The sequence below is a fragment of the Aptenodytes patagonicus genome, chromosome 1 (assembly GCF_965638725.1).
Source record: "Aptenodytes patagonicus chromosome 1, bAptPat1.pri.cur, whole genome shotgun sequence".
NCBI classification, from domain to species: domain Eukaryota; kingdom Metazoa; phylum Chordata; class Aves; order Sphenisciformes; family Spheniscidae; genus Aptenodytes; species Aptenodytes patagonicus.
Window position 1 is genome coordinate 219601842 of NC_134949.1, and position 21572 is coordinate 219623413.

At 44.5% G+C, this 21572-nt stretch overlaps 1 protein-coding gene across 1 annotated transcript in view; it reads left to right on the forward strand.

Annotated features, from left to right (window-relative positions):
- Positions 1-21572, forward strand: part of ME3 (malic enzyme 3) — a 132478-nt gene that overhangs the window by 101622 nt on the left and 9284 nt on the right. The window contains exon 7 of the mRNA XM_076328346.1: positions 12450-12559. Coding sequence (XP_076184461.1) covers positions 12450-12559 — 110 coding nt within the window. The remainder of the gene's footprint in view (positions 1-12449; positions 12560-21572) is intronic.

The following is a 21572-nucleotide window of genomic DNA, read 5'->3' on the forward strand; positions in this document are numbered from 1 at the left end:
GGAGGCAACTACGTGCAAAATTTGGCCCATTGAGCCTAGCCTATGACTGAATGAAGCAGCCTGACAAATTGCTGTTTTCTCACAATGAGTAATGTGCTTTGTATGGGAAAATACACTGCTTCAGTTTTCCCTCTCCTCGGTTACCATGGCAAAGGGCAAGTCAGTCTTATTCTTGAACTGGTACATTTTTGTAGGCTGGAATAAATATTCACCTAAAGTGTCCAAGGATCATAATCGCAGTAACCCACAGAATGTCTGGGGCTTGCCTATATGAGCAAATTAAGGTTGAAATCAAAACGCCACGGGAGCTGTGTTGTGCTGGGGCATGTTCTCTGGGCTCTACAGTAACAATACGTGTTAACCCTCAGACTCTCTCTTAAAGCAAACTGCCACTGGAAATTTTTTTCCTCCTTCTCCTTTTCTCCTAAACTGGTGTAGAAACTGGAGACCAGTTCCTTATCTGTCCTATTCCGTTCGCTCCTTCTGCAGTTTCATCATACAGTAACAGTGCAGCTTCGTGGCTCCAAGTGGCCAGAGGTGTTGACGGATGGCCTGTCCCCAAGCTCCAGCCTCCATTTTGAATGCTGGCCTCAGTCGTTTGCCGGCACGTGCTGAGCATTCAGCCTGGGACTCTACAAGATGCAGTTCCACACGCCAGCAAACCATGTCGCAGAAGCCTCATTAAGCTGTTATAACTTCACTCCCCTTTCCTTTCCCATCAGTGCTTGTTAACAGGGTGACCAGGGAAACATAAGCTTTCTATCAGCCTGTGCCATATGGCAGAGCACAGAATTATAGAATCATAGAATCATAGAATCATTGAGGTTGGAAAAGACCTCTAAGATCATCGAGTCCAACCGTCGACCCAGCACCACCACCCACTAAACCATGTCCCTAAGTGCCTCATCTACTCGTCTTTTAAATACCTCCAGGGATGGGGACTCAACCACTTCCCTGGGCAGCCTGTTCCAATGTTTCACCACTCTTTCAGTAACGAAATTTTTCCTTACATCCAATCTAAACCTCCCCTGGCGCAACTTGAGGCCATTTCCTCTCATCCTAAAGGACGATGGACGATGTCCAGAAGACATCAAGGAGATCAAGCACTCAGTTTCTCAAAATGGGAGAAGGAGGAAAGTAGCTCTGCTGAGTTTGTTTTTCCTTGTGCCTGTTTTATACGTGATTTCTCTTTGCCTAATCCCATCCCAGTACTTTTACCCACAAACATACCAAGTCAGGTCCCATGAGCTCTCCAACAAGCAGAGCCTGCTCGAAAACAAGCTGCTTCTGTTTCAGCAGTTCTCCAGGGCTGTGGATCACAAATTCACCAGCCCCTTTCAGAAACAAAATTACCAATACAGGTGCCCCCATGTTATTTCTTCAGATGCTCTAGCTAACTTGGCTGATTGATCCTGAAAGACTAGACTTAAGTCTCTAGGCACCACTGGCCTCCACAAAGCCCTCGCGTAATACTGCTAACACCTAAAGTCCCTCCTCAGCTTCTATGTGTCTGTTAGGAGACCTGCACACCATCACCAGTGCCCTGGCAGGGCTGATGGTATAGACCGACTCCAGCCTTCATGGGAATACAAGGTGGATATTCTCCTTGCCCATCTACCCCAGTTACCATGGCCAGAGGGACTCTGACACCACCCAGAAGGGAGAAGTGATGGTAATGGGAAGAGCCACCCCGGCTGTCCATTATCCTGGCTTGATGTGGAATGAGCTCATAAGCCAGCTCCTATGATCTGCTTTTAGCCACTGGATGAAATTTAAAGTCAAAGAACAATATTTAGGTTTTATTAGCTTGATTTTCTGCTACTGAGGAATGATTGAGCTCCAGATGTGCTGCTACAGGATCTTTGTGGTAATGGACTTTTATTACCTTGCCATCAAATCCTTTGGGATAAGACATTTACAGATGTCAAAAAGCCTTCTGCCCGAGGCTTTCTGTCTGTGCTTTCCACCTAAGCCACATTTACCACAGCTGGTTTAGAAAGATGTAGCTGGAGAAGATCTGTTTGGATGGAAGGTGGTGAGGCTCCATTCCTTGTTGTCTATCAGAGGGTAGCTCAAGGCTACATTTGAGGGTCAGCACTAGCACAGTTGCATCTCCTGCTTATGCCCGGCTCCCAAGAAGCCTTGTACCTCCAGCTGCAGTTGTTCCTCAGACCCACTGCAAGGAGGATGATGTCATTTTGCATAAAACCACAAGAATGGCCATAGCAGCCATTAGTGCTGGTCGTAGTGCTTGGAAGTCATGAGACATGCTGTGTTTTGGGGCGGGGGGGGGGGGGGGGGTTGCTGCTGTAAGGACTATAATGAAGGTTGACTATGATTTTTCAAGATTTTTTTTCCCTAGAGCTTTGTGATTGATCTTGGCTTGATCTTGCCCTGTATCCTGTCTCTAACAGTAGCTCATAGCAGATGCCCTGGCATATGACTAGGAACAAGCAGCAAACAATCCTTGGCATACCCCCAGCTTCCAGTAATCCGAGATTCAGGGATTTCCTGCTATCTTTGTGCTTCAAGGATCACTTTCATTTAGTACTCACTGAATTCGCAGCAGGCTCTATGCCTCAGAGCGTGGTGGCTGTGTTTATGTTGGCAGAAACCTAGTGAGACTCCTACCCAACGTTAGAAATAGTGTGCAGTCTAAGAAGATGGTGAGGCAGGCAGCAGTTCCTGCTGGGTTCATGATGCAGCTCCCTGGCATGGGATTTCTAAACCCAGGACCTAGAGCTCTATATTTTGTATTAGCTATAATATAAAAGGCGACAAGTTTTTGCAAAACTCCCATCTGTTGGCTCGAAACCGAACGTTCTAGCATAAAAGCAATTGTGGTTTTGTCTCACTCATGGCAACCATCATAACTGCTACATCTGCTGTAACAGTCATGACTTCTATTGTGGCTCCTTGGGTCCAGCTTTCATCGTGCTATCATTATCTGACAATCAATGAACCTTACCCATGACATTTCCATTTCAAAACAAAGTAACAGATATGATCATGTCTTCTAACTTATCTCTTCATCTCTCCTTTTAACACTAGTAGAACTATTTAATGAGTGATATACATAGTGCTATTAAATCACATCACAGTACTGAGTGAGGCTTTGAAGGGTTTTTTCAGTGGTTTCAGCACTGGAAGGTCAACTTTTATTTTAATTTACCAAAATTTTAGTTTTCATTGTCAGTTTTTTAAGGGAAAACTTGCCTTCCTCTTAGCTGTGTGGAAGTATTAAAAAGTAAAGGCTTTTTCTGATGTTAAGTAAGTGTAAAATCTGTTTGCACCCTGTAAGCAAACATATGTTGCAAGCTCTCCCTGCAAACAATAGTGCACTTGCCCCATGCCTCCTAGTAGTAAACCCATCTCGCTGTTGTCTCTTTACCTATCCGGGTTTCCTCTTCTTGGCCAGAAACATATACAAATATGCAAACAGTGCAATCCTGATGTGAGATTTCCCAAACATGAATGACAGTAGAAAAGCCTTAGCCTTCTGGGACATGCTCATGCTTTTGTGTAACCTGCCTATTGCAAAGAGCCCAACAGCCACACCAGAGCTGCCATTAAGGGGCTATCAGCAGACTCAGAGGTGTGAAGGAACTGGGTCCCCAATAACAAGAATGAGCTTGGGCCTCATGCCCTTTTTACATGGGATGAACAAAGGTACTTCTTCCCTCTAGGCCTCTTCTTAGCTTGGTACCAGTGTTTGCTTATTTAAGATTGCTGGTTCTGTCTCTATTTCTAATGTAGATGAAAGCGTATCTTGTTCTGTGCCTTGAGTCAACCTTGGTGTCAGATGGGAGAACAGTCTAGTTTTCTTCCACTCGTTTGTGAAAACTTAGTTTGCAAAGACCTTGTAGGAACAACTTGCCTTTCCTCTCTCTGAATGCCCCAGCTGGCCCTGGACCCACCTGAGGCACACTCAGGCAGGACCCCGTAACACTGCAGAGGCACAGGGCTGCTTCCCCTTCACAGACAAGGAAAATGCAGATTCTTAAGTCACTGCCCCTCATCCTCTCCAGGGGCAAAGTGAGATCCTGGCTGCAGCGGAATGAGGGAAGTATTTTGCCCATTTCTAAGCTACTTCTTTTCTAGCTACATCTGTACTAGTAAACAAGAGATGCCAGAGCCCATTTTCTGGTCCTAAGGCCAAATGGCATTGTGGTTGCTGCTCACATCCATGCTGCTTAGCCTTATCCATACTGCTTAGCTCTCTTACCGCTATAAAGCCACAGGCAAACGATCTCTTGAGGTGGTGCCTGACCAAACTGACCCCTAAACTGTGGCCAGGAATTGTGTGGCAGAGTACTGCTGGTCTGACCAAAAGCCTGCCAAGGATCATGTTAACAATTTAACCGTAAGAATGGCCTCAGGACACTGGCCAGGGTTAGGTGCTAGTGTTGTTTAACTTGCTAGCGTGGACTTTGGTTTTCCAATCCTGAATGCTGATCGCTTGCCAAGCATGATTTTTTTCTAATGACGGGCTCCTTTACTGAAAATTTCATTTTTCTTGGAAATCAGAACTTTGGTTACTGGTGTATCAAGCAGCAGTAAGAAAGTCTCAAGGACAAGGGCAAGGACAATTTGGCTCTTCTCTGCCTGGTTTTATCTAAGACTATGAGTAGGAGTTGCAGTGCATCAAAGCAGACCCCTTACGTCATGAATGACTGAGCAGTACTATAAAATGCTAAATTCAGACAAGGATTGGAACCTGCTGCCTGTGATTCTTTCCATAAAGGAACTGGACCTTCTTATAAATATTTTTTTTTTTCATACATGTAGGAATGTTTTATACTCCCTGCTCATGGTGAACAAAAACGTCCTTTTGATACTGGTCAGCAAAGGCACTGCACAGGTCCTCGGGCCACCTTTGAAGTTCTGACTTGTGCAGTTTTGTTCAGATGCTTCTCAAATAGTAACTGCTGCCTCATGAATTTTTTCCTCTCTGACCTCGTGGCTTATAATGAGGCTGGATGAACTTGAAGAGGTACATACAAATGAGGATGAAAGAACCAAGTTGCATAATGAGATTGTTCAGGCAATTGAGAAGTGTCTTGAATAAAGAAGCTAAAAGCAATGTCATCAGGAAAACATCTGCCTCTCTCTTCTGGGATTCACGCTCTGTTGTTCCACACTTAGTGCTCATCCAAGAGAGATGTGTATCATCCTCTACAGGGGATACAGACTTTACTAACAGCATCTTTCCTGTTAACATAGCCCAGAGATTCAGTGTAGCTCTAGGTTGATAGTAACAGCACCAGAATAACAGTACAGTGATAAACAAAGCATGAATCCTACACTTGTTTGTTTTCCAGGAAACAGAATCATTTCTTAATAAAGATTTTTGGGTGGTAATTTTTACAACAGCATTGTACTATTGTATGTGTTTAGCTCCTAGAGTCATCCTTCATTAGGGCGACATTTATTGATATATTTTGATATACTATTTTGATCAATAGTATATTATTTCATTAAAAACCCTGTTTGTGCAAGATTTGCTAGGCAAGGTCTGGAGATTGGACCCAAATGAGTGTATGGGACCATTCTGTAAAGCTTTTCTCAGTGAGGCTATTTTTACAGGAAGACTTTTGCAAGGTATGGGAGAGAAAGCCAGACTTTGGGTCATAGTTATGGCACAAAACTGCCAAATATGCAGACTGAGACAGCAATATAATCTTTGCCATGAAAGCCAAGTGATTTTTTTGATGAGGAAGCACTGACAAAGTACATCTTTTTGTTTCTAACTCTATGAAATGGCTAAATTCATTCTAGAGATGGTAAAGAACAGGGTGCCCAGATAGTGGTCTGGCAGCCAACAGTGAACCGGGAGACATGGTGATGGTATTAAATAATGACTCTTGTAGTGTCACCAGTTAAAAGACTGTCATGGTTTAACCTCAGCCGGCAACTAAGCACCACCCAGCCGCTCGCTCACTCCCCCCGCAGTGGGATGGGGGAGAGAATCGGAAGGGTAAAAGTGAGAAAACTCGTGGGATGAGATAAAGACGGTTTAATAGGTAAAGCAAAAGCTGCACACGCAAGCAAAGCAAAACAAGGGATTCATTCACTCCTTCCCATCGGCAGGCAGGTGTTCAGCCATCTCCAGGACAGCAGGGCTCCATCACGGGTAACGGTTACTTGGGAAGACAAATGCCGTCACTTCAAACGTCTCCCCCTTCCTTCTTCTTCCCCCAGCTTTATATACTGAGCATGACGTCCCATGGTATGGAATGTCCCTTTGGCCAGTTGGGGTCAGCTGTCCTGGCTGTGCCCCCTCCCAGCTTCTTGTGCACCTCCAGCCTTCTCAGTCGGTAGAGCACGGGAAGCTGAAAAGTCCTTGGCTGGTGTAAGCACTACCTAGCAACAACTAAAACATTGGTGCGTTATCAACATTGTTCTCACCCTAAATCCAAAACACAGCACTGTACCAGCTACTAGGAAGGAAATTAACTCTATCCCTGCCGAAACCAGGACAAAGACAGAAGTGAAGAACTGTTTTTAGAGAAAAATTAGATTCAGTGTTTTATCTGAAAAAAACACACAGAGCCTTCAGCAAAGGATATCAGAGTTTGCACCTGACATTAACCCACCATACAACAAACCAGTATAGCAGAGTTTGGTTTGTAACTCCAAAAGGTCTCATTTTTGCTGAAAAGTGTGTATGTGTTGTGGTGGTTGAGGGGGCATTGGTGTTAAGACATCAACATGGATAATATTTAGTGACCATAAAAGACTTTGTTGTTATAGTCTCTCTCCATTTCTATCCAGCATGTCTGACTTCTTTCAAAACCACCTGTCAGAAAGGTACAGAAATGAACTGTCCAAGCATCCTTCTCCACAGCCTGCAAATGTAAGAATTACTCACGATAAGGGGAAAGGTCCAGTTCCACAAGGAGACATAAAACTGCAGAGATCCCAAGAAATGCACACTTCAGTGTGCCCAAGAGGAATGGGAACAGCTTTGAATCCAAAATCAGGTCAAAACCCAAAGCCTTCCTTTTTTGAAAGGGGGGGAAAGAACTGGGGGATGGAAGAAACCAAACTGGAGGTTGGCACTTGCTCTGTTTCAGTGTACCTTGTCAGTCTGAAATCCTGATAGTCTACATTTGAGCTTTCCTTTTAGATAAAGGCAATTAGATGCTGGGTGTTTAACTACTAACGTCCCAGATGCCAAGAAGATGATAGAATGCTGTAGAGAAGATGAGTCACAGTCAGGATGAGATTACTGGAGGGAGCCAACCCTAGCTGGCCATGCCTTTCCTGGACTGGGAAACATTCAGTCCTGATGTGACCTGCTGCTCTTGGCTTCAAACTCTCCTTCAGGCTCTGAGCTGAAAGTTAGGAGATGAGTCCCATGGATCGGTAGAAGCATGGAAGAATCTATGAGAACTGGCAACAAGCCAAGCAGACTGACCTCAGGAGCCTCTTCCTACCACCGCAGTTTGCAAGATCTCTCTGTAGGGCGACCCTAAATTCTAGCAACAAATTTAAGGGTATTTAAATGTCTTGGAGGGGGTCTTCAGAAATCCTTATTCAAATGCTCACTTTACAATCACTTACTCTGTAAGAGGGATCCTGCACCTGTAGACAGCAAGCATGTTCTAAGTGCTTCGGTGTGTACTAACTCAGAACTGCATTCGTATCAGATGTCACAAGTTAAACAGAGCAGAATTTCTTATCTGGTTAGACAAAAGCATACCTCACTAAAAATGATTCCTCCAACAAGAAATCGTTAATTTTGGTTTCTCGATGGAAACTACAATGTTTCCAATGAAGCAGAACAATTTTGCAAAATCAGTTTTGTCAAAATCCAGTTTTCATTTAAAAAATGTTATGATGGGGGGAGACTGGCCAGTATATTTCATTTCATCCTGAAGTATTTCCATATAACCTATGGTATTTATGTGGATACCATACACAAGGGATGGAGCAGGGCAATTTCTATAGAGAAGACCAACAAAGAAATTACAGGCTTTGAAGGACAGCAGAGCATTGCAGTTAAAAGGGTGATAAGCCAGTGGCCTAGGGTGCATGACATATATTTAAGATCTTCCTAACCAGCTGTGATAATTAGATAGCATTAGATTATCTCTCCTAATTTAGGTGTCTGAAGTTAGACATCTAAATTTAAGTTGGTCATCTTAGACTGTCTTCACAGAGACTGTGGAGAAAGAAGCATCTCCAGAGATGTTACCTATTTCCATTTTCCATTTAGACTAGTTCACAGAAGTTGCTATTGGACATGCCTCTTTCTCTTCGTTGTCTGAGAAAGCAGCCAGAGTTTTCTAGCTCAGCATTACACAGCCAACTTTTAGATATGTAAAGGTAGTGGAAGAAATCCTAGTTTGTGCTGCATTTTGTTGGCTGAATTCCAGTACAAGTAGCAGCTCTTTGACCACCGTTTCCCTTTGCAATAACAGATATTCTCCACCTTCTCTCCTAAACTGGATTTTTTTTCGCATTGTTGCATATTAAAGCACTTCTGTGCTCCAGTCCCACGTTGGCTACGTTTTGCTTTTGGATGCTACCCAAATACTTTGTAGAGAGCTCTGAATTCCTTTGGGATGAAACAGTTTACACAAATCTTGAGTTACTGTGCTGTGGAGGAAAGACAGCAGAATTGACTCATCATGTTGATACTCACAAGGATGTTACTGCAAGTGGCCCCAGCCGTTGTTTTGTTCATACCCCTTGCTAAGTTCATCCTTAGGTTGATCAGGTCATCCTAAGATGGAGCATTGCACACAGCCACCAAAGTACCATTGGGAAAGAGCAGTAAGCATTAACTGGTGGATTTCTAAGATGGCTCAGTAAGTCAGCTGCCTAATCTGTGTTTAATTTCAGTGACTTTGAGCAGCACAAGTTTTTTAAAGTCCTCTCAAAACCCTAGTAAGGTGGGTAGTCCTTGAGGACTAGGATCATCATCCCGAGATTCCCATCTTTAACTGTGAGACTGAAATATTTGGTTCTTTCATTTAAAGCATCCGGTCTTAGGGTCTTGCCATGACCAATTTGTGGTCTTTATTAATGAAAACTTTAGTTCTCACATTATGCAAAGGCTCACATAGGCTCAGAAATGTGGTTTATACTTTAAAATGCTCAGTGGACACATTGCAGAGAAAAACAAAGCAATCTTCAAAACAATAGCTCAGTGAAAAGAGTTTGCATTCCAGCACTGTCCTGTCATACTGAGGGGCAGGAAGAGAAATGAAGTGTTTATGGGCCACCATACCTTCCTTGTGCTCTGCTTAATAAAAAATGATCACAGACGAAAATAGAAGTAACTGTGCACTGTCTCATGCTGCAGACCAGGAATGTGAAGTGAGGAAAGAATTCTGTGCTCAAAAGAGAAAAAAAAATGTCCAGGTTAATACTCTTGCAAATTTGACTCTGTAGTTAGGGAAACCCACCCACGTACCCTTATGCTCTTTGGGGAGCTGGCCACCCATACATTAATGCTGGCTGAGATCACTGATGTTATTAAGCAAGCCAGTAATGTTACTTCCTCAGTGATACAAATAAATAATAAGACTGGTGTTAGAAAAATAGTTTCCATAGCAACCAAAGTTGCTCAAAGATTTGCTAATTCTTTGCTGTGAGATGTTAGCAGATGTTCTGGATGGTGTGTCATCTCCCTCTTAGCCATGTTTTCCTTACGCATTCAAACGATGGATAAGAGGATCGTCCATTAGAAAACTGATTTTCGCAGGCACTTTTTGTATTGTTTATTTGCACAAATTCCTTGGATATCCACAATGTTCGTGTTGACTTCCAAGACTTTACAGAGAGCAAGAGACTTGGGAATCTTCATCTATTGCTCTTCAGAGTGTTGCTCAGCATTTCAGAAGATATTCTGATACCGGATGTCTCCTTGATAGCTGCCAGAATCTGCAGTGGGGAGACTGCATAAGCAGTCTGTCCCTCAAACACTGGGTGTAACTTGTAGTTAGCAGCACACTGGGGACAATTTAAGAGTATCTTATAAAAAGAAATGCAAAATTTCAATAGGCTCCAGTTGCTGTTGAGCCAGGGAACATGGCCTGTCATACAGGGTGCAGGAAAGAATTTGTCCTGTTCGAAGTCACAAAACCAATGGGAGCAGTTGTCCAGTCCCTTTTGTAGGGCTTTTTTCCCCTTGAAGTATGGCAAGCTGGAATTTCCCCACCTGAGCATCTAGATCCTGTGGAATTTCAAAGCCTGTTGGTCCCCTGGGAAATCCATGCCTAAACCTCCATATCCAGGGTGAGAGTTGTGGTGCAGCTACGACAGGGATATTGCACAGGGCTCTTTTGTTGCTCCTTTCAGCACAGTAAACAAGACAAGAAGTTGCTGCCATTCTGGCCAGTATGACCACTCATGCTTGCATCTGCCTACCTAGAGAGGGCTCACTGGCCTCTGGCATTGCAGAGTGGGGAGTAAGTATACTTTATAAAGTAGGAGCTATCAGATGGCACACAATAAATACGGACTAATTTTGAAAGCAATTTTTAATCCCTCTGCGCTGCATTCTCTTTCAGGAGAGATACGGAGAACACATACAGTGGGGACTGGGCATGGTAGTCCGTCTCTGATGGTACCCAGGTGGTAGAAAGTACCCAGACTGCACATGAGATAAATTGAAGATGCCCTCAGTCATTGGATTCCACATTAGCAAGGAAGAAAACCACCCACCGTGGCACGTCCTCCCTTGCAGGTGTGCCGTATCCTTTCCCAACATCACCAAAGGAGAAGCTGAAAGGTGCCCAGGAGCAAGGAAACAGCACCACGTTCTGGCACGGAGCTGTGCTGTACTCAGTCAGGGATCTCTGCACACTCAGCTCTGTAATGTGGACATGCCCATTCTTTGGTGACAGGAGCAATGACACTTCCCTCGGGGGATGACACTGCATTGCAGACCCCATAGAAAAGTTTCCACAGCTTCTGTGTCCCTGATTCAACAAAGACTCCAAGCACTTAATTTTTCATTGAAATTTTGCAAATATTAATACTATTTTGCAAATATTAAGCTTAGTAGGATATTAACTAGAGCGAAGCATTGAGTTGAAACTGAGCTTTTTGTATCTGAAAGAGTCATACACAGCTCTAAAATCATTGTGGTCCTTTTCTAAAAGCAAGCACAATGTGAAGCAAGTGTAAGAGTCAACCCTTTTCCCTTTTCGGGACCAGAAGGCTTATGAAGCGAGAGTTTCTCATGACAGACAAATAAAGGAGCACAATGCATGTGCTTATCACTGTCTCCTTGCTGACAGACATACTTCAAATGGAAAATAATAAAAAATTCGAGGCTCTCCCAGGAGAGCCTGACTCCCCGCACTGCGAGTGCCGTGAAAAGAGCTTTTCACGACAGGAGCCACGGTTCTCAAATGGAGCATGTTTTATCCAATATCAATTTCTAGTTTAAAGCAGGGGTGTCCCCTACCTCAGATTTCAGTGGCAAAGGAGGAACGTCTGAATGGGAGGTATGTAAGGTGACGCTGCCTCTGCACTGCTTATAGTCCCAGAGGAGTTCAGGTCTCTAACACAGTGCAGCTATTTAGAGCCCTTTCACCTGCCTGCAGCCCAGAGGTTGCCGATAGTTGCATTACTTATTCTCTGAGCTTCTCCCACTGCCCCATCACATTTAAGTGAGAGACAAGAGTACTTATGGCCCTTTTAGATTTTGTTAGCAAAGCTTTAATGCAGCCTGGTGTCATACAGAGTGCTGAAAGTGTACAGATATGGAACAGTCTGAATATTACCCAATTTTTAGAAATTGCACACTTGCCCTGATATTACTGGATAATTAGGGAAAGTTTGCAATTATTTCCTGCCTTTTGACTCTACGGGTCACTAGCTGTCATTGCGTGCTGGTTTCCTGCAAAGCAACTCAGGGGAGAGAAACATGTTTCCAAAGCACAAAAACGTGGCTATGAAATCACACCGTGAAGCACTCAGGTCCATGTGATCCTACACGCAAGTTTTTTCTCATCTCTTGGTCACCTACAGTTGAAGTGGGCACTTGGTGGTGTCCCTTTAACTGACGTTCCCTTTGCAGTCAGATTTGCTGTGTTGCAACGTGGCAGTTGCAATACCCATTGCAAAAGAGCATCTCCTTCACTTTGAGAAGCTCCTTGGTAAATACGCCACTGAAAATTTGTTGTACCCATCGTCCGAAGATGCATATATGTATATATAGGTATATAGGTATGCATATTAAGAAGCCCCTTGTACCTCTGCAATAGACATTTTATGAATACAGTTTATTCTTAGAGACTCCACATTTCTGAGTGTAAGGACCTTGGGAAGGGTGTGATCCTGTTGGCTGTTACTGTGATGCATTTCTCTTATGATACTTTTATCTCTGTGCTAGAGACTGTAGCTGCGTTGTCCTGGTAAAAGATGTATATGTCGTCCTATGTTGTGGAAATATTTCTATCCATTTTTAATTACCCTTTAACTTGCAGGTATGGCATGAATTGTCTGATCCAGTTTGAAGATTTTGCCAATGCTAACGCTTTTCGTCTCCTCAATAAATACCGCAACAGATACTGTACATTCAATGATGATATTCAGGGTAAGTACAGTTAGGAAAATGCAAATTTAACCTTCACCTTCCCATGAGGAAAGGCGATTAAGATCACAAGACTGTTACTCAGATACAATACTCAGATGTGAGATAAATTTTAGAGTTTACACATAAGCATTTAAAAATATAAACAAAAGCACAGCAGTCTAAGTAGAAAAGGGAGTTCCCATTGTTTTTAGTAATTTAGTCGTTCACTGCAGCAATGTTGTTCAAGGGAGAAAATGGATCATGTGCTTTAGATTATTAAGGTAATTTTGAGAGTTCCATTAATTTTCTATAATTTAGCTAAAACAATGATGATGTTTTAACAGTTACGCAAGGCTTTCGGTTTCCATGAGCCAGGTGGTCATTAGCTGATCCTGGCATTGTCCCTCTATTGTTATCCTTCTTATTACATGCACAAATGAAAAGGTAAACCAGCTTCTTTCCTCTCCATGGATGCTAACTCCAGGGGAATCTGAGAACAGATGTGGTCTCCCCTAGAGTGGTTAACATAACTCTTCCAGTGCCAGAGAGAAATGAGAGCAGCAAACCTGGAGCTAATAACCAGCACATCTCCTGGGCCCTGTGAGGCTCAGCGGTCAGCAGGATTGCTCAAATGCACAGAGGGATGCAAGCTACATATTGATGGCATCCTGATCTGGTGCTGCCTTTGCTTTAAACCGTCAGAAGGGCTGTTTGCCCATCCAACAGGGACAGGATCTTCCCAAGTGATTACAAATAACCAGTTCTTCTCCTGTGGGTCCCTTCATCTTTTCTTCTTTTATCTAGTCCTGCTTGCAACAAATTTCCAAGGTTTGTTGATTTAATTATTTGAAGTCAGTTGGGCTTATCCTCACTTGTACTTGAAAGAGACTGAAAGAAATGCCAGTGTCATTTTTCACACAATGCTGGTTCTTTTGTGAGCAGACTTGTGAGCTATTTCTGCATCTGCTACCCGTCTAGCAATATTTGGCAGTGTGTCTAACAGCTTGTTCATATCTGTCACGGCACAAGAGGGAGTAAGACCCTGGCTTGTGGGAATATGGTTGGTGTGATGGGATGCCTGGTCCTGCTCAAAGACACTTTCACGAAGAGGGTTTAGAAGCAGAGGAGCTTAAAGGCATTTCAGACAAGGTGAGATAGATATTCCCGTACAAGAAGACTCGTTAGGTGTTCTTGCCACCCAGAAAAGCTCTCAGTGGAGAGCGGAGCACAGAAGAAGAGAACACAGGAGATGATACATTTTTGAATGGAAGTCTTGAATGGAGGAACCAAGAACTCAAAACTTTTCTGGAGATGGACAGACGAAGCCCATAATAAGAAGCCGATGATGTAAAGATTTATTTTGGATTAGTTGCTCTCTCTGCAAGTGGAAGGGGACTCAGCAGTTGAAAGGAAAAGAGACCAGGCGATGTGGCAGGTCCATGGGCCTGGATCTAGGTGTTCTTGGGGGAACTAGAGTGAATTGGAAAGGTTTCTTGGTGAATTGGAATAGTTTCTTCAATTGACAGAGAGAAGAGAAAGAGGATATTAAAGCAAAACTGAAGATTCTGAGTGGGAGGGAGGAGACTGTATTTTTTATAGTTTCTTTTTGGCCGTAGGTCATAGCTGAATGCCTCAGACAGTTCCTGGAAATGACTACCCCGGAGGGGCAAACCACATCCAGGAGGATGCTGTAAAACGGCATTGCCATAAAATGGATCTCATCTGCTTCTCCCCAGTTAGATGTGTGTCACGGTGCATGGGAGATGTCTAGTCCCTTGAAAACTCTCTGGAGTCCCACCTGTTAAAACCGCAGGATTTTACCTCTTACTGGTAAAACTCCCTTATATTCTCAAATAAAGCATCTAGCTGGCACTGATTTCACAGTAGTAGATAAGGAAAGAAATCCTGCTGATCTTTTGTGCAGACAAGTGATGAATCAAGGGAAGCAAGCCACTGTTTCAGGCTTTTTCATATAGTTGTCAGAAAGAAAAAGGGATTCCAAGCCAGGGTCATAGTCAGGAATGAGTTTTCGGGACCTTTGGGAAGCTGAAGTAACTTGCATCTGCTCAGTTAACTCTGTCTTGGAGTCATGTCAGAGATTAATGGAGCTGAAGCTGGGATGAGTAGTCTGATTTACCCACCCTAACATACCCCTCTGTATCCCCATATGATATGAGAAAGGTAGGAAGTGCCATTTTCTCACTTACACCCTCCTGTTCTTTGTTTTTGCCTCAGGCTCTCTCTTTTCTAACATGCTGCTGTTTCACCACTTGCCTACTTAAAAAAGTGGGAGAGTTCAATGCAAATTGTGTTTTAAATCATTAATGAGAATTATACAAAGCCTTGTTTAAGCAGTCCTGACTCATTTTACTCAAGTCAGGCAGGAGCAGACCTCCTGAAGCCAGAATTATCCCGGCTTCCGAGCCAGCATTGTTTTAAGTATATTGATTTAAAAACACACATTAGGCACAAACAGCACAAGTCAGATCAGGCCTGAGCTTTACTAATTTAAACTCATTGCCCACTGGTTAGTGGGACTCTGAATGCAGTATGCCTACACACACACAGACACATACACACAGATGAGGTGTGGGAAGAAAGTATAAATTGCTCCACTTAATCTTCCTTGGGCCTCCCTCTTGCTGCCCCAGGGCCTACACAAACAGAAAGCAGCTGAAAATATTAACGCCTAGGGTTTTTTTGTTACACAAATTACTGTATTGCCAAATCCATCCTAACCCCACAGAATTAAAATTACTCAGACCCCTTCCAGTTTGAGCCAGCCTGCTGATGCTGAGTGGGATGCCTGCCAGGTACCACAAACTGGGACAAGGTGATTGCTCTTATTCTGAAAGCCATTAGCCTGGGAGCTAGCAGGAGCTGGCTCACAGTGCCCGCGCGTGGGAGCTCCCCATTTAGGGAGTGCTTCTCCTTCCTCTGTGGGGTGATGACATCAGTCCTTTCCCAGCTCTGTCTGGGTTCATGCAAGGGGCAACAGCTTCAATTTCAGCTCTACGGGAGAAAATTGATTGTCACTTCTTCCTTTTTCCCAGTAAAGTACCAGGGCAGGCGATGAAGCACATATGAAATTGGAGGGACATGAGAATGCTTTAGATACTGCTCTTTCTCTTCCTACTGTAACTTTGCTCCACTTAATTGTGCATAAACAGAAAGTAGACAACTGAAAAGTCCTACAAAGGTGTCAAGTCTTGTAAATCCCTAAGACTGGCTTCTCTGGCTTCGTGCTTCATACAAGAAAATATATAAAATCATTGAAGAGGTTAGTTTGGAAGGGACCTCTGGACATCACCCAGTCCAACCCCTCACTCAATTAAAAGATGATTTCAAAGATAGATCCAATTCTGACATTAGAATAGGTTCCTCAGAGCCTTGTCCAGCCAAATATTTTTCCATATCTACAAGGATGGATATTCACAACCTCTTTATGTTACCTGTTCCAAAGTTTTTTCATCTTCCTTGTCTTTTTTTTCCCCTAACATCTAATTTCCCTAGATGCAAGTTGTGTTCGTTGCCCCTCACCCTTTGCTGTGCACCTCTGAGAAGAATCTGGCTCCTTTACAAACACTCCGTAAGTAGTTGTAGACAGAAATTAGATGCCCTCTTAGCTTTCTCCAACCTAACCAAACCCAGGTTCTTCAGTCCTCCTTGTATACCCTGGTCATGTTGATGGCTCTCCTCTGGACTTGCTCCAGTTCGTCAATATATTCCTTGTGCTGAGAACCCCATACTGGAGATGCTGGTCTAGATATGACCTCAAAAGTGCTGAAATAGAAAGAAATGATCACTTTCCTTGACCTGCTGCCTAGACTTCTGTTGACACAGTCTAACAGGCTGTTGGCCTTTGTGCCACAGGGGCATATTGCTGGCTCATCTTCAACTTGTTGTCCACCATTACCCCCAAGTACTCTTCTGCAAAGCTGCTTTTCAGCCATCAGCCCCTACCATGGGCTGTTGCATGAGGTTATTCCTTCTTCTGAGGTGCAGGACTTTGCATTTGCCTTGGCTGACCTTCATGAGGTTTCCCTGAGCCCATTTCTCCAGCCTGCTGAGATCCCTGTGAGTGACAGTCATCGATCACTATCCCCAGTTTGTAATCATCCATGAACTTGCTGCGCGTGTACTCTGCCTTATCATCCAGGTTGTTAACAGAACCTAAATAGTACTGGCCTCTTTGTACCACTTTGTACCGCTGACCACAAGCCTTTGAGCCCAGCAGCCCAGCCACTTTTTCACCCACCTGATAGTCCACTTGTTCAGTCTCTATCTCTTCAGTTTGGCTACAAGGATGCTTTGGGAGATTGTTTCAACGGCCTCATGCAGGTCAGAGAAAGCAACACCCACTTCCCTCTCCTTGTCCACATAGCCAGTTATCTCATCATAGAAGGCAGCCAGGTTGGTCAGGCATGATTTGCCTTGGGAAACCCATGCTGTTCTCCATCACCTTCATGTTCGTAGACATGCCTTCCAGGAAAATTTGCTTTGTAATCCCCAGGTACTGAGGTTAGGTTGACTGAGCTAAAATTCCCTGGATACTTCTTCTGGCGCTTCTTGAAGATGGGTGTGGCATTTGTCTTTTTTCAGGCATTGGGAACCTCCCCGATTACCAAAACCTTTCAAAGAATTATTTTGTAGTGCCATTGGCCACATACCTCAGCGTCCTCAGATGCATCTCATCAGGTCTCATGGACTTTGAATGGTCTGTTGAATGATCCCTGCTAAATAGGCAGGAGTCCATAGAAACCCTGTAAATTTGCACACCTAAGGTTCTCAGCGTGGGACTAGGGCTCTGTGTGCGCGTGCCTCACTATCTTTGTGGTAAAGAGCCTGTCTAATTCCAACACAGCCTTCAAAGAGGTGCACTGAATACCCACAAGAATCAGCAGGAGTTTGTGCCTGGGCTAAGCAGAAATGGGATCAGACCCATCAACCTGAGAATTGAGTTAGGCTATTGGGCTTGCTGAACTGAAATCTTTATGCTCCAACAGAGATCCTTCAGTGTCGTTATTCAGTTATCTGATCAGACAAAACAAAAACATTATTCACCATGAGAGTGGTTGAACACTGGGACAAGTTGTGCAGAGAGGCTTTGGGACTTTTATCCTTTGAGAAGGCCCTAAGCAACCTAATCTAATTTGGAAGCTAGCCCTGCTTTAAGCAGATACTGGGCTAGGTGACCTCCAGGCATCTCTTCCAACCTTATTTTTTCTATGAAAAGTTCATTCTCCTGGTTGATAAGCGTGTTACCCTCCATGTTCACATATCAAACATGAATTCTTCAGGCTTAGATTGCTTACTCAGTACTGAACAGCAGAAGTTGTTCTGCAAGTTTAGTCAGAGTTAGAGAAATCTCTAACGTGTTACTTAATTGATTGTATCTGATCATGTAATTCAAAAGCCTTTCACACATATGGGCAGGGCAGAGAGAATAGTGCACAGAAGCATAAAGCCTACTATCTCCTGACTCTGGGCATCTTTAGCAGTCTTTTAAGACTAGACCTGATGTAAGTGTAACATTGATAGCTTCTCAGAGAACCACCAATCTGAGTGTTTCAGATATATCCATATCCAGTTTGAGACACTGTGAACAGATAGGATTTCTAAAATAGGCTGAACACCTACACCGTGCAAATGAGACTTCTTCAAGGCATTTCAAGATGGGAAACCCCGGATCGCTAGCCACTTTAAAAACACTCAGCCTTTTGTATTTTCATAGTCCCTCCACAACTGAAGTAGTCTAGATCACTTTCGCAGAACCTCTCTGGGTCTTTTCCCACTCGTTAGAGCAGTGATTCCCCTTTGTTGTTGGATGTGTGACTGCTGATGAGCCTCAAAATATCTCTTGACCCACCAACCACCTTTTCTCATTATCCTAGCAGATAACCTTTCCATAACCTTTCCAGGACACTTCAGGAAGCAGTGTCTCAGCCTGGAGGAGATCTGCTCCCAGGTCGCAGCTGATGTTGGGAACAGGCTGACTCCAGTGCCACAAATCTGAGCGGCTTCAAACATTTGGGCAAGGTAGAAATCAATCATGTGCAAACATGGCCTAATTTGCAGGCACGTTTCCATGTGCTGTGTGAAGCAGGCGAAGCTAGTTTTTGGCTTGGTATTAACTAATTTCAGCGGATTAAAATGGTACAGTATCTTACTTTGTTGTTTCAGCTGGCGTGGAAAATGCATCAGTAATTACCACAGGAAACTAAGGAGGGGGGGAAGCACAATAGGAAGGGAGCGCTGGACGATACCCTGCTGCAGAACAAAGCAGGCTGTGTCCTGCCAGGCAGCTCCTGAGCAGCACACTTTCCCTGTGGGGATTTACCCGGCCTGAAGATAGATCTGGAGATGTTCTCAATCCTGTAGGGGTTCGCCATTACCAGGCCCTTTTGGATCTGCTGTGCCCTGCAGCAGAAGAGGCTCCTGCATTTTCTCTTGATGCTACTACATTAACTATTTAAGGGCCCGCTCCTAGACTTGCGTCTGAATCACACATTGACTGCTAAACAAGCCAGGTCAGAACAGTATGGACTCCTGGGTGTAAATGGGCCTCCGTGTCTTGGGCTTAGTGGTGCAGGGCCCTAAAGATCTGGCCTGTATCTTCTGTCATTTTTGGGATTGTAACATTTGGTCCCCTTTCCTCTCCTGCTTTTCTTGTTCACTCTTTCTCTTGTTCACTGGATGCCATTGCAATCTCCTCCTTTGCAGTAAAGAACAGCATACATCACCTCAGTATTAAGCTGCCTGTGATCTTTAAGTGAAGTCCAGGCTAAGGAGGCAAAACGAACAGAAGAACAGGGCTGTGCTCTGAACTGGTTTAGCTCCTTGGTATAAAACAGCATCCACAGGGTCTCCACTGCTGCAATGGGGATGCTTTCTTGCAAAGTGCTGGCAGCTGCCTGGTAGCCTCTGCCTTTGTGGACGAGGGGGGTTCGGTCTGCCCGTTGGCACAGCCTGTGTGCTGGCTGGCACTCTGCGCAGGCAGGAGTGAGGGCAATGCTGCAGGCCAGCACTGCGACGCATTTTTAAGGCACTGCACTGTATAGTCCAAGCACTTTGCAGTGAAAGGATTAAAAATAGGCACCTAGAGATGACCTACATGAGGCATCTACTTTAAGATGAGCTCTGCATCTCCACTGTCAGACAGCTCTTCACCATATCACCGCTTCCTCTGGGTCACCAGTGTCCCTAAATCTGTTAGTTCCTTCCCTGAGCATCAATGCTTTGCATTTTACTGCTGTTCTCAATGACTTGCTCCACACCATTTCTAGGTTTATTTTCTTAATGTCTTACAGAGGCCCTTTGGGGGAAGGATAACAATAGCTCACAGCCATGGAGGTGAAGACCTTGAGCTGCAATCGCTTCGGCAGCTTTTTGCTTCAGCTTTGTTGTGTTTGACTTTTGATTATGTATTTGGAATGGATCTGGACAGACTCCACTCTGCTTTCCAGTAACAGGCGGACTGCTTCAGGGAGTTAATGTGAACCAGAATTTGGAAAAGCCCTGTGCTTCCTCTGCATCCATAAATTCAGCTATATTTTCTTGGCTGCCCTTTGCTGGAGCTGTTAAACTGTTGTTTGCTGTTCTCCGAGCCCTCATCTTGGCATGGTTTTGATGGGGCAAATCGTAAGCGTAAGCAGGTGGGGCAAGGGTAGAAATTTGGCCATTTCTTCCACCAGTGCTGTGGAGAAGGTGGAATCACCCACACGGGCACTGTATGAAGAAACGGGCAGTGGTGTGGCTGTGTTCTCCCATCGCTGCTGCTGTTGGAAGCATTTGGCATGGTGGTGATGCTCTGCTCTGCTCTGCTCAGCCGGCGCCTGGGCCAGGTGACAGGACAGCGCCAGCCCTCAGCATGGGGGGACTCCTGCCCCCAAGCATCCGCAGGGTCCCCACTTTCGTCCATGTCCCCTGCTTAGCCACTGGGTGCTGTCACACACGGTACAGCCTTGACATCAGCACTGGGCAGCACTTTCCCTGTTGCAGTCATGCCAGCGCTGCCCGTAACTCCATATGCGAAGCTGTTTGCCTCTCTGTTCTCCCCACTCTGAAGGAAGGATAAGGCCCCCGGGCGTGGGTGCCTCTGGGCTGCAGCCTTTTCCATCTGTGCAGTGTCTTGAAGCTGTGGAGCAGATCCTTTTCCCCTGGTTCTGCTCCAGTGTAGCTCCACTGACACCTACTGGGGCTCGTTCTGACTTACACTAATGCCAGTGGAAAAATCAACCTCCGACGGGGTTTCCTTAATGTTTTACAGTATTCTGAATGTGCCTGAGTGTCAGAGATAATTCCTACAGGGATGGCCTGAGAGTACCTTAGTTTTAAATGTCTCTTTTCTTTGCTGGTCCTGTTGCTCAGGACTCGCCAGAGAGGCTCCTGAGGTCTGCTTGCTATTTTGTGATATTATGTTAAGCATTCACTTTGAGTCTTGCACAGACCAGATGATTTGCAAGCATTTTGCTTTCTTCTCTCTGTGCTCCTCCGTATCTCACCTCAGATACAGACCAGCCAAGCTGGCTCTTGCTAATTACTTAAGGAAGTAGTAATCTGCGATAGCAGCATTCAATCTCTTTGGAAAACAGATAGATCAACATGTCGAAGGGTGTTTTTTTTCTTGCCACAACTCATGGTGAGGGGTTCCCCCCGCCATCTCATTTTGTGGTCTTTTTGGAAATTGAAGCACAATGATTAGCCAATTCCTTATAGGAACCAGCTGTGAACTGTCATCCATAGAGATGCTCTATTGTTCCATGCTCAGAAATTGTAATTATCAAAGAAAAATATTGAGCTGAGGCCAAGGTACAGTAACTTTGTTACTTGAGTAATGGGGGTGAGATGCAGTTTGGGAGACGTGGAGGGATTAGAAACACATTGGAGAGAAAGGAGGAGGATTAGGAATGGCAGAGCTGAACAGAGTCCTGTTGTTAGTCAGAGCTGCAGTGCAAGTGCAGGGGGATGAGTAACGGCACACCCAGTCCCACAGGTCTCCGCTCTGCAAAATGCATGCTGCTCTGCAGACTGA